Source organism: Fulmarus glacialis, unplaced genomic scaffold, assembly GCF_000690835.1.
Source record: "Fulmarus glacialis isolate BGI_N327 unplaced genomic scaffold, ASM69083v1 scaffold4886, whole genome shotgun sequence".
In the NCBI taxonomy this organism is placed as follows: domain Eukaryota; kingdom Metazoa; phylum Chordata; class Aves; order Procellariiformes; family Procellariidae; genus Fulmarus; species Fulmarus glacialis.
In genome coordinates, this window is record NW_009218598.1 from 5,299 (window position 1) to 17,871 (window position 12,573).

At 37.7% G+C, this 12,573-nt stretch overlaps 1 protein-coding gene across 1 annotated transcript in view; it reads right to left on the reverse strand.

Moving 5' to 3' along the window:
* Positions 1-2,174: 2,174 nt before the first annotated feature.
* MAD1L1 (MAD1 mitotic arrest deficient-like 1 (yeast)) overlaps positions 2,175-12,573 on the reverse strand; it is a gene marked incomplete at its 3' end in the record, with an annotated part of 39,684 nt that continues 29,285 nt past the window's right edge. Inside the window, exon 9 of the mRNA XM_009580073.1 lies at positions 2,175-2,261. Within this exon, the coding sequence (XP_009578368.1) occupies positions 2,175-2,261 (87 nt within the window). The remainder of the gene's footprint in view (positions 2,262-12,573) is intronic.

Consider the following 12,573-nt stretch of genomic DNA (forward strand, 5'->3'; position numbering starts at 1 on the left):
AGAGAGTCGTATCACCACCTTTAACACCACACTCAAACCTCTTCTACTAAACTGAATTTTGCACTGTAGCAAGAGGTAAGCCAGGACTATCTGTGATTCTCCACTTCATTGCCAAAAAATAAATTCAGATGCCATGTTCTGATGATGTTTTCCTAAGCATCTACCAAATCATTAATTTTAATGGAGAAAATTAATCAAAGCTTCTTAAGGTAGGCAAAAATTCTTTTGTCTTTGTACTGCATATTGCTCTATACACGCATAACCACTGACTTTATAAATCAAACATAGCACTGTCAGTACTGAAGACTTAACACATTTCAACTAAGGGCAAAAGAACTTGTAGCTGAAAAAACAATAGAAAGCTGAATAAGTGCTGGGCTCAATCACTAGAGGGAGTCATGACCATATATTAAGTTACTGTAATACACAGACCATTCTGAACACTATTATGAAACACATAAAAGAGAAGACCATCACTTAAATCTGGATGTCATTCAGAGAAAAGAGAAAATTAGATTTGCTTCCGTAACAAGGTTTTATTTCCAAAGACTCAAGACCTCCTGGGAACTTTCAAATCATTTGTAATGAAAGGTTTTTAAAAATGTATCTTATTGCCTACATTTTAAGACAGAATAAGGTATGTGACAGAAGAAAGCCAAAATTATCAGTTTTGGAAATGACATGCAGCATTGCATCAAGAAAATGTTAGAATTTTAATTTAAGCAGCTTTACAGCCCATTTCACTCAAAATCAAAAAGTAACCTTAACCATGTTTTTATTTTTAAACTAAACTGGCACAATTACATCCAGCATGAACAGGCAGTACCAAAAGGCTGCTTTTTCAACAGATGATTCCCCTTGGCCATTAATAAACTTAGAAAAAGCATTTCCCTGACAGGCTGTGAGAAGCAGCCTGGAAAAGAAAAAAAAAGTTAATAACTCAAACATTACCACAATTCTTTTATTTGATCATTTGATCAATTGTGGGTTTGAGGGTTTGCTTGGTTTATTTTTAATATATGAAATGTCTTTTTTATATTGGTGAGATTTTTTTCAATTTGGCCAGCTGCACTCATGGGAATCTATAGTTGGCTAACAATTTTACAACTGACTGAATAGTTTCGTTAACAGCAGCAACACATACGAAGCTTTTAACACCCAGCTTGAATCCTGCCCATCATTAGTAAGGCAGAGCCCAGAACACAATCATCTCTTGAACCAAAATCTACCACATACCTCAGGAGACATATTAGCAAATGCAGCCCAAGGCGAACTAAGAGTGCTTGCCCAGTGCTCAGTTAGAGAGTATTTGAAAGCTTTACATTCAACATGTTTACACCGAAGGTTGAAATTCTCCACACTTCTGTTGCTTACACAAGTCAGCTAACAATGCAAGGCAAACAGTCCAAGAGCCTTTTTGAAAGATAGAGGTATTGTTTTTAACAAGAACAGACAATGGGTTCCTAATGTGAGGAAATAAAACAGTGTGAGAAGCAAGAATATGTGCACTGAGGATGAGAAGCGCTTTCCGGCATGCTACGGAACCACGTTAAGAAATCCTATGTGTAACCAATGCAATCTGGAAAGTTAAGTTCTGGCAGACAAATTCATTTCCCTGATTAGACATTCACTCCCACACCAGGGCAAAGGCTTAAACACCCTCTGGTTTCAAATACATATCTCATTCTATAAACAGACTGCTCCTCCCAAAGCCTAGCAGTACTTTGCCACCAAAACTGCAAACATACTTTTCCACCACCATCTATACAAACTGGTCTTCTAAGTAGTCAAATCACAGTCCTCAGGGCTCTTACTCCCTTTCCTATACTCAGATGACTACTTTGCACATTTTGCTGTGACATTCCCTTTCCAGATGAGATGGTCTGGGAAAGCAGCTCACTTTCCCTTGCAAACACTTTAGCTCATAAAATAAAGCTGGATAAACTCTTCACCGCATCTGCCCACAGTTCTTCATCTTTTTCTTCCTGCAAGGATTTAAGTGAGCAAAAAACTCTTCATCAGCATGGGAAAGAATAGAAGATAGCATAGAAGGCTCCATGGAACAGCAAGGAAATCTAAAGAGCCATACTCTCAGTTTGCAGTCCTTGTTTTCCTTTTACAAGCTTTAATATAGCAGTGTCTTGCTACCAGCATCCACTATCAGTATCACTTACCTGTTCGTGATGGTAGAGTTCTGCTCTTTCAGCTCAAGCTCCCTTTGCTGCAGGGCCACAATTTGCCTTGAGAGATCATCAGGCGTCCTACACAATTAAAACAAAATAGAAACTTTTAACAAATTATTGGTTGAAAAACTATGTTCCATATATAACCATAAAAAAGGTCTCACGAAAAGCAGACAAGACAATTTCACCGGGCCAAAGTTGCTGCAGTCCCTTAGAACAGAGGGTTGCATCCTGTCCAGTTTACATAAAAGCCTGTTTTATTAAAGCCATTGCTGTATGCTGTAATCACCATCCAAGTTGCAGCATCTCACCACTGTTCACTTCAACCCATAAACTAACTCTAAAGCCGTAGAGTCAGCAAGACCAAATTCTTCAAAGCAAGCAGCCTGCATAAACATTCATACAGGTGAACAGACACCTGTTCTTGAACTTTTTTTTTTTTTTTAACATACATAAGAATAGGTGTTCACAACCTCCTCCCCATCTTAGTGCTCAGCACAAATAAACAGAGGTGAGCACTCCCTGCATTACTCTAACTGCTACTCAACTATGGAGTCTCAGTGGAGCATGATCACAGGATCATTACCAAGAGGGTAAGAAAAGGAGGAAGTAAACGTACATATAGACGGCACAATTCAACAGCTCTGGCTACTGCTGAATAACCTGATAGTGTAGAGGTTCAGCTACATCACAGGTGACTCAAAGCATTGTTCCCACACCATTACCAGTGTTCTGACTTCAGAGTCCATCATACAAGCAGTGACTCCAGAGCCATGGCAGGGGGCAGGGCAGGTGGGTAGGAGTGGAAATAATCCATCAGCTCTAGATAACACTTCAGATACCATTCTTTTCTTGTCAAAGACATCAAAGATTTCTACAGATACACTAGCAATAGCCCTGCACTTGCCAGGAATAGGTGTATTTTTCCATCAAATCCAATGACGAATTCTTAAAACTAGTGGAATGGGATCAAGATAATTCTAGACTGACAGTCCCAGAAACCACTACCCCACAACAACAACAGTCTCTGCAGGAGAGTTGTTTGTTCAGAAACCTCTCTTTAAACCGTGAGCGTCAGAGATTCAACTTAAAATGAAGGCAGCTTATGAAAAAACACAAAAAGATTTTTCTCTTGAGCCACCAGAAAGGGTTTCCCATCCCAAAAGAGAACCATCTGTATCACACTTCTCAAAGGAAAGGAAGCTGGAAAGGGCATCACAGTATGTTCTGGGTACCTCCTTTTGCTACAGCAAGATGTATCATCCCTAAAGGTGCATCAACCCAAACCTTGAAAGGGTTTTTTCATAAGGAGCGAGTGGGAAGCTAGTTTTGCAGAAGTGAAATCTGTAGAAACACATTCTGTCGTGTCCCCCAAGATGCAAGTCAAGGCTTCACTGTGGCTGGCAGCTGAAATTAAGCCTGGTCAGATTTTACACTATTCAAGTGCAGCCCTGGAATGAGGCTCCTGCCACTCGAAAAACTGAATAGCTAGGAGATGCACCTCTAGCTTGACCATTGGGATTCTGACTGAATCTAGGACTAAAGAAGCCATTTCTCTGATGATACCACTTTCCAGCCAACTATTCACATACAGAAAAGGCATCACTTTTTCTCTTTAATGATCTGTCACTTCCAGCCAAGTGAAAATCAGTGAAACACTGAGCTGATGCAGATAGTCAGGATTCAATTCCGGCAATCCCAATTCAAAGTTTCCTGCTTTTTGCTTCCAGAATTGCATAGTCGTAGCCTTCCTCAGCAGCAAACTTTGAAGCCTCTAATACCACTTTTGTTACATGCAAGTCTTAACAGTTGATATATAATAAAACAGATGGACGTCGTCTTCCTCAGACAATGGAGACATATTGCGGCAGTCAAAGAAATCTGTCAGAACAGGATGAAACACTGTCCTTCAAAGATGTCACACTCTATGGCCAAGGAAACTATGAGAAGAAACCAAGACACTAAGTCAGAGATGGCTTGATTAAAACATCTAAAATTCAAATTCTGGTAGCAGAGACAAGTCAATTTTAAGCCAACATGCACCTGGGTTTTCAAATGTGTTGCAGCACTAGATAACACACTTCAAACTCCTGCAGCTGAGCCTGGAGGGATTCTTAATTTAAGCAGTTCCCCATCTCTTTACTGAGGGATACTTAATGGCTGGGTATCAGAGCAAACACTGGAGAACTAATTCCACCCAGTCTGATGCAAGCCACATCTCCACATAACTCAAGAGCAAGGGAAAAACAACACTGGTTTCTTGGAATCTCAGATCTGAAGAGCTCAAATCTAACACTGCTCTAACTTAGTTTTCCAAGTTGGAGGACTCGGGTTCTTCCTCCTGGTATATAAATGGAGAACTAAATGATAACATATGCCAGAAAGTGGAAGACAATTGGTTTTGCATGCTCCACAATGTCTGCAGGGAAAAAACAAACAAACAAACAGCAAAAAACCTACAACAGAAGTCTATAAAGCTACAATTTGATTTCAACATGGGTTCATTAGCTTCTATCTGCAGGAAGCAGACCTCTGACTCAGATTTCCTCCCCCCCCCAATGAATTAAGGAAGTAGATGTTCTCTTTCCACAGTAGTTTCTAACTAGAAAAATCTAGAGATAAAGTAAGGATAAAGGCAACATTGTATTAGTGCTGATAAGAAAAAAAAAAAAAAATTATGAATTATGTTCCTCTTCCCACTTCACCATCTTTCACCTACTAGAGTCACCAGAAGCTAAAAAACAGAAAACACCAGACAGAAATGGACTGGGTATACTTAGTCTGTTTGGCAAAATGAAGCTATAAGCAGACACACCAATTTCAACATGGACAATCTTTGAAAATTTAATGCCAAGTCAACAAGGCTCTGAAAAATGCAGTTCTAAGCCTCTCATAATTCAACCAAATATAGCAGATTAATCACAAGGATAGTTAGTATAAGGCATCTCTCTTGCCATGTTGAGTGCTAGCCCCCAATACCAGTGTTTGGTCCCTATATCAATGAAATAATTGCACGGATTTTTTTAAATGGGCAAAAAAGTGGTTTTGCGTTGATTTTTTTCTTATTTTCTCAGAAATTCATATCATAATATATTAGGACTGAGATAGAGAACTGAAATTAATCCAATAGTAAAATGAAACAGGATTACAAAAGCCACAGATTTCTAGTAATGATAGCTACTGACAGATTTCCAATAAAAAAAACAATCATCCTCATCTGTTCGGCAATTCAAATCAACAACCAGCTTCCAATCTCAGTTTCAGCAATTGGCAGCTTTAGGTTTATACTTATTTCTGGAGGATGTTTTATTGGCATTAGATACTTTTTTTTTTTTTTTTTTTTTTGAAGTGGAGCAGCATAGATATATAACAGAAAATAAAGTCAATGGTATTAACCCCCTCTAAAGAAGAGTTGACTTTCTATAAAACTAAATCATGTCAGGTGATCAGAGACCAAGACACCCCTTGCATGCACTCTGCTGTCAAATACCTTTATTGAGAGGTTTCAAAGCCCATTTCTGAGGTCTACAGCCTATCCTGATCACATACAATTTGGCAAAAGCCAGATCTACACAGTTCCAAGTAGAGGAATGACACTGCATGCACAATCAAATTAAATCAGACGAGCTTTCAATTTTGAAGAGAATTGGTCAACTCCCAAAGCACTGCAAATACCAACCAGCCCTCATTGCTGCAAACAGCCCTCTCATTTCACAAGTTTCTGAAAACAATGCCACATAAAGACAGAAATTTGTCAGCATCCCAACACACACTTCTGTGTGTGTTCTGGCCTTGAGAGCCTTTGTCTGATGGGCTAGCTGTATATCATTTTTGCTAAAGCTCTGTCCATTCCCTATGGAACAGTTGATATCAAAACCAGTATTAAAAAGCCAAGAAGTCTGCTTTAAGATAATCTGTCTGACAATGTAACTTAACAACACTACTTGAATCACCATTGCTACTTGAGGGGAGTTTGAAACTCTATCCTTACATAAATACACCCAGAACTCCCTTTCTGAGAAGCTGCTTCTTTCTGCACTGTCACTATGTTTGCCCTGCAGACAGCTTCCCTCCCCATGTAACGATGCAGCCCATGGAACCACAAAAAAAAACCCCATGCAAAATCCTGTAAATGAAACACACGCACTTAATGGTATGATTCAAGAGCAACGTGTTATTAAAACGGAATCATATGCTATGTAATTAAAAAGACAACATGAAGAACAAATGACAAAAAATGGCTTCCAAAATGCGGGTGCAGATTAAATCTATGACTTCAATTCCTTTCTCCCGAGTAAGTCACAAGGAGCCAAAAGCTAGAACGTTCTTTCTCTGTCCCACCATCCCATCCTGAGACCACATTTCCTCCTGCAATAATATTTAAGCAAAAATCGTAAGACCAAACAAACGGGAGAACTTAAGCCTAATTTGGAAACAAGATTTTTTTCCCTAAACGAGCAAATTAATCCAGCACAGTAAGGCAGGAGAGGGACGAAATTTTTGTTAACCAAAGCTCTTTGACTTCTTTTGAAGTGCAGATAATTTGAAAAGGAGCAATTTAAGAAAGATAAAAACCTAAAACTGTTCAAATGAAGTGAAAAATTAACTTAATGGGATGCCCATCCAAGTCACTCAATGACTTTCAAGAACCCACTGGCACACTTTTTAAACTTTTAACAAGGGCTTATGCATTTTTTAATTTTCAAATGCACACAACTGGCATTTCATAGACATTTGCTAGAAAGCTGTTGAACTATCTTAGTTAAGGATCTATTACCATTTCAGTAAAAACTATGACAGTTACACACTGAGAATTAGCTGTTGAAGTAACATTAAACCAAGACTCAGTAAGCAGATGAAGATGTTAAAGTAAAAATTGGAATATTTTTTAATTTATAATTTATTAGAATGTCAACTTCTTATTGCTTCTATAAAATGTTTCAAAATTCCCAACATAGGAAGGGGTTTGATTGTAGCTAGATAGCCGACATTAAATTTTAACTATGGAAGTACAGACAAAATTAAAACTAAATAGAAAAACAGGCACTTAGTCAACTCTTTTCGGAGGACTAAGTTCTTCACTGTCTTTTTTTTTTTTTTAATTAAATTTGCTTGAAACTACCAAACTAATAACACACTTATAATACTAAATTACTCAGAATTACTTATTTTTGGAAGTCTGTTGAATTAACATTTCTCTCTACAGTTTTAACTCAGTATGAATATACAATGACACAGATTTGGTTGTCTCAACTAAATCATATCAAACTGAAATGGAACATTCCCAGGTTTTTGGCATGGCATTTTAGATGGATCCATAAACTGTTTTACACTTAAGCACAATTAACTGACAAAGACCAGAGACGAAAGTCTTTTCTAGAGTGTTTATTAAGAGAATCAGGCACAGAAAGGGAGGGCACATCTGCTTCTTTCTCTTCAATCCAAAAACATTTCCAGTTCTGTTGTTTTTTTTTTTCTTTTTTAAGGCAGTCTCCTAAAAGTATAAAATCTGGATTTTCTTCCTTATCTGTTTTTATATTCTGTGTAAGAAACACAAGAAGATTTTTAAATTCTCCTCTCCCCAAAAAGGACCTTTTCTACTTTTAAACAAGAATTTAATCTTCTTCCTAGGCAGGAAAACAACAGCATCTGAAGAACAAACACAGAACGATAACATGACAACAACAGAAGATTTCTGGAAAGACATTTTAGTTGTTTCTGTGTGATTAGAAAGGCTGTGAAATGTCTCTAATAGTCTCTTCCTATATGCTTGAAGTGAGTCCCCCAAACAGCCTTTTTGTATATTTGAACTCTACAACTGCTCTAACTCCTCTATCTCTCGTTTACAGGACTCCCCATTTATTTCTTAGGCTTCACCAGCAAGTCCAAAGCAGCTCAGTTGCAGTGATTACTTGCCCTTCAAGAAAATACAGCAAATAACAATAATCACAACAGCACATATAGACTTCCCAAAATACAGCAACACAGAGTCCTTAAGTTTAATTTGGTCACATTAACTCAAAGTTTGTATCGGAAAACTGCAACTTGCTCAACATTCCTTTCCCCTTGAAATATGAATCACCCCCCTGGGAGCGTACCTTAGCTCCCCTTCACCAGACTAAAGGAAAACATTGCCGCTAAAATGTGGTGTCCAGGCCTGGAAGTTCTGAGAGTTAAGTTTCACAATAGTACTTCTCTTGCAAAAAAGCCCCTTCAAGCTCCAGTCCAGGTAGTTAGACCTATTTGTTAATGTCTTCATGCCTACACCCTCCCTTTCTACTTCTAACTACATGAACTAAACCACATGCTAAGGAATCTGCTACACATTGTTCACAAAAATAAATTCTCAAAATTTCCTAGGCAATTAGGACACACTTTAATCAAAGTGTTACAAAACACTAAATGTTTTGAAGAGCAATCACTTACCTTTATTCATTCAAATGAAGGTGCTAAGAGCTGTCAAAAAAGCAAAACTAAGGTATACCTTACTGTTTCTCCAATAAACTGCATGCTTAGTATTTTATGCACAAAGTGAGCGGAGCAAGTCTGAAGTGTAAACTGAAAGCAGTAAGCAGTCTCAGCTTCTGAGGTTCCCTTCATTTAGAAAAGAAACCTTATATTTGTGTACAGATAGAATCAACAAATCCAGCTGCTCTTTACCAAAGCAAATGTCCCGATTAACCACTTGAAGCAGAAAAACTTGTTTGTAAGAAAGCATTTTAAGTGTTTGTAAGTGTCTTGACAATTCTAAAGACAATTGATATGTCTCTTCTGAAGCAACTACAAAATTAGCAATTAATCCAATCAAGCCATAATTTGAACAGGGGAGAAAGGAAAAAAAAAAACCACCACTAAAAACAAACTATCTTAGATTCCAGTCAATAGACTTTTTTGCATTTTAATGAAAAAAAGTTTTTTCCTCCCAAAGTTAACCTTTCAAGTTTCATTTCTACTTTAAAGATATATTTAAGAGCTCAACAAGATAAAATTAATCTTACTTTTGAAAAAAATTAATCATTTGGCAGGCATTTCAACATCCCAAACTTCTTTCTCATCCTGACCACTGCTCTAACAGCAAGCACAGAACAAATCACTAAAACTTTGTAAGCACACATATTTCATAGCTGAATGTAACCTTACAAGTGAAAGGTTTTAATAGTCCTCAAGGAGAGGGAATGTTATACATAGTAGTACCAAACCTGCTGATTTGGAAGGTAAAATAAAAATAGCCAGCTTTTTTTTTTTTTTTTAATCTTCACCCAAAAGTCAGGTTATTGCATACTGAATCACATGACATGCAATTTGGAACCTTGAATGGTGAAACCAAAGCAATTTTCTGTAGTTTGATTAAAAAGTGCTAGAGCACATGGCAGAGCTTTTTTACACAGCAAGTCCAGAGAGTGTTGCCTCTCCAGAAGGGGTCCAGCTCACACAAATCATCATTGTAGACTTCCAGGCTTCTCTTCTCGGGGTGCAATTCGGTGAGAGCAGCAAAGGAAACCTAATTGCCTCCTGCCACTGAAGTGGCAGTCACTGGCTTTGCTTGGTTCATTTTCTGCCACTTGAAGGTCTGAATCAGCTTGCTGAAATTCCCCCTTTCAACAAGAAGCTGTTAACTGGCTCAGGTGTCTTCTCATCAAAACACATCCACAAGCTCTCATTGAGCTTACAGTGCTACGCTCTATGAGTCAGGTAACATCAGCCACACAGAAAAAACAGTAAGGGGGCTCAAGGGTGAGACTCAAAAACTGGTGAGAAGTCCAGGCTACCTATGTCGCAAGAGATCCACCATCATGTCGTTTCGGTTTTTGGGGTGGATGAATAATTGTATGCTATCTCTCAAAGATTTGTTTTAGTACTGTCAAGACTAGACTTCATTAAGAGTCAAAACTAACCTATGCTTTAAACAGAAAAAATATGTACTACCACAGAGAAAGTACGTAAGTAGCAAGGGAAACGGAGAGTTAACCAGAAAAACAGAATAAACTATCTTGAGCTTTACTAATGACAAGTATATCCACACACAAGCTCAATTTGTACTGCTGCTAACCCACAGGGATGTCCTTCAATTGCTCTGCTGTTGCACATTACAGCACAAGGCTGACCGCTTGGTACGACTGGAGCAAAACATGCTTTGCTCTCCACTCTAATCAGCTGCCATTCTTCGTTTTTTTTGGCACAAAAGCTAATGATTTGTAGCATAAATAAGGAATAATTAAAAAAAAAATGTATTGACTCTGAAACTCTTACTTACGCTTGACATTTTCAAAACAAATCAAAGCATGCCCTGTTCTTGACTGTCTCCTTAGACAAAACCAAAACCCCAATCTTTTTGGTATTATGATACAGATGAAATCAATTCCTTCTTGCAGCATGCATTGCTATGCCTTATCCCACAGGAAAAAGAGGGAGAGATAGTCCACATATTTCAATCATGCTGTAACACAAAAGAATTTTGATTTGGCTTAAACTCAGTTGCATAAAATGAAACAGTTTATAAAGGCAACAATAGGCCATTTAATATACAACTCAAGAAAACATGGAGTGTAGCTGCAAAGCTATTAAATATTCTGCACCCTGTGTTTTTCCAACATAAGAAAACAAACCGTTCTTAAGGTCTTCCCTTTTTTGGTTATCAAGGAAGCACAACGAACCTATTGTACTTATTAATCCATAAGAACCAGTGTCTTTGAAATGCTTTCAAACCATTGTTGGGTATCATGCAAGGAAAATCCTTGGTCTCTAGCAGCAGAGATTTCCTACAACAGCAGCAGCATTCTTCTCCAAGTCAGACAGCACTGCCCACAGCACTGTATGCTCCATCCCACTCTTCCCTATTTTTTGACTGTATCTCATCATTGCTCCATCTCTTAAAAAAAAAAAAAAAAAAACCAAAAAATCCTATATTAAGGAGGGTGATCCCTAACTACCTTAAGGATTCATTCACCATCAGTTTGAAATTCTAAACCAATTATAGCCTTGTACTATTCAAGGCTCTAAGACTTCAAGGCTCCATCTATCTGTGGATAACAGTTCTTTTTGCTTAACTTTTCCCCAAAAAAACAACACAGATTAGAGATTAAACAGGGGAAAAAAAAAAAAAACCACTACAAAATTCTAAAGCACCTTTTAGCTATTTACCAGCAGTAGCACAGAAGTAGTGAAGTTGGAAATGATCATAAAGGATTTTCAAAAATGGCTGTTGCTGCTCACATACTAGAGTAGATATCAGCACTATCTTTACAATTAGAGAAGCAAATGTTTTTTCTCAATTTGCAATTTAATTTCGTGAATGTAATTATATATTAATGATGATGCTGAAAGGAAATTATTGTGGCATATAATTTCATACCTACTGCCCTCAAGATTTCAAGCACAAAATATAAACACATTTAATAATGTAATATTTCATTTTACTGCAGGAGCAGCAAAAGCTATTTTAAGTCTTTTACCCCATCATGAACTTAAATTGAGGAAAAAAAACAGCTGAAGGGAAAAAATAATGCCATGAAATGAATAAAAACTTTTTTTAGGGAGTCATAACTGGGGTAGTTTTTCCTATAGTTTCCATTTGTCAATGGAGTTAGAATCGTGACAATCTAGAGTTGGGCAGAGAGGATAGTGTGAACTATTTGCTGGGAAAAATTAAGGCTTCACAAGGGGGCTGGGGAGTGGGGGGTAAATCAAACTAATATAAAGAACAGAATCGCAGCAGAACACCAATTATTTATTCTAACCACATGGGTATCCTAAGATTTTCAAGGTATTTGGATAATTTTAAGTAATCATAAGCAAAAAATTAATATCTGAAAACCACAGACTGACATACAAAGATATGCTCATTGGAAACAAACTCTGAATAGACAGATGTTGTATCTTTCAAAGAGATACCATTCAACAGAGGATCATTAGAAACACTGAAAACTATTCCAGGCCAATTACTGGGATTACACGAAGCTGAGAAAGTGTGCTGACAGCCAAAATAAAGGCAATAAATGAAACTTCCAGAAGATCAGGGAGAAGCTTCTCTTTCTAAATTTCATGTCAATGAATAAAAGCTAGTTCCAAAACTTGCTCCTCACTAAGCTGAGGGCCAGCACGTACGGCTGGTTACAACGGAAAGATCTCAAGTAAAAAACTTGACTCCTTAGCTTTCAAATTAGGCAAGAATGTTTATGCAAATAAACAGACTGAGTTAGTAATCCTGACATAATTTTACTGTACCTCTGCTGGTTCCATTCTGCTAGGTCACTTCCAAGACATTTGAAGACACTCAGACCAGCCTAGAAATCAGACATCAGCTTCTTTTCAAGGAAGGGGGGGAAATAACAACAACAACAAAACAAAAAACACCCCCCCACAAACAAAAAACCCACAACCCCCCCCCCCC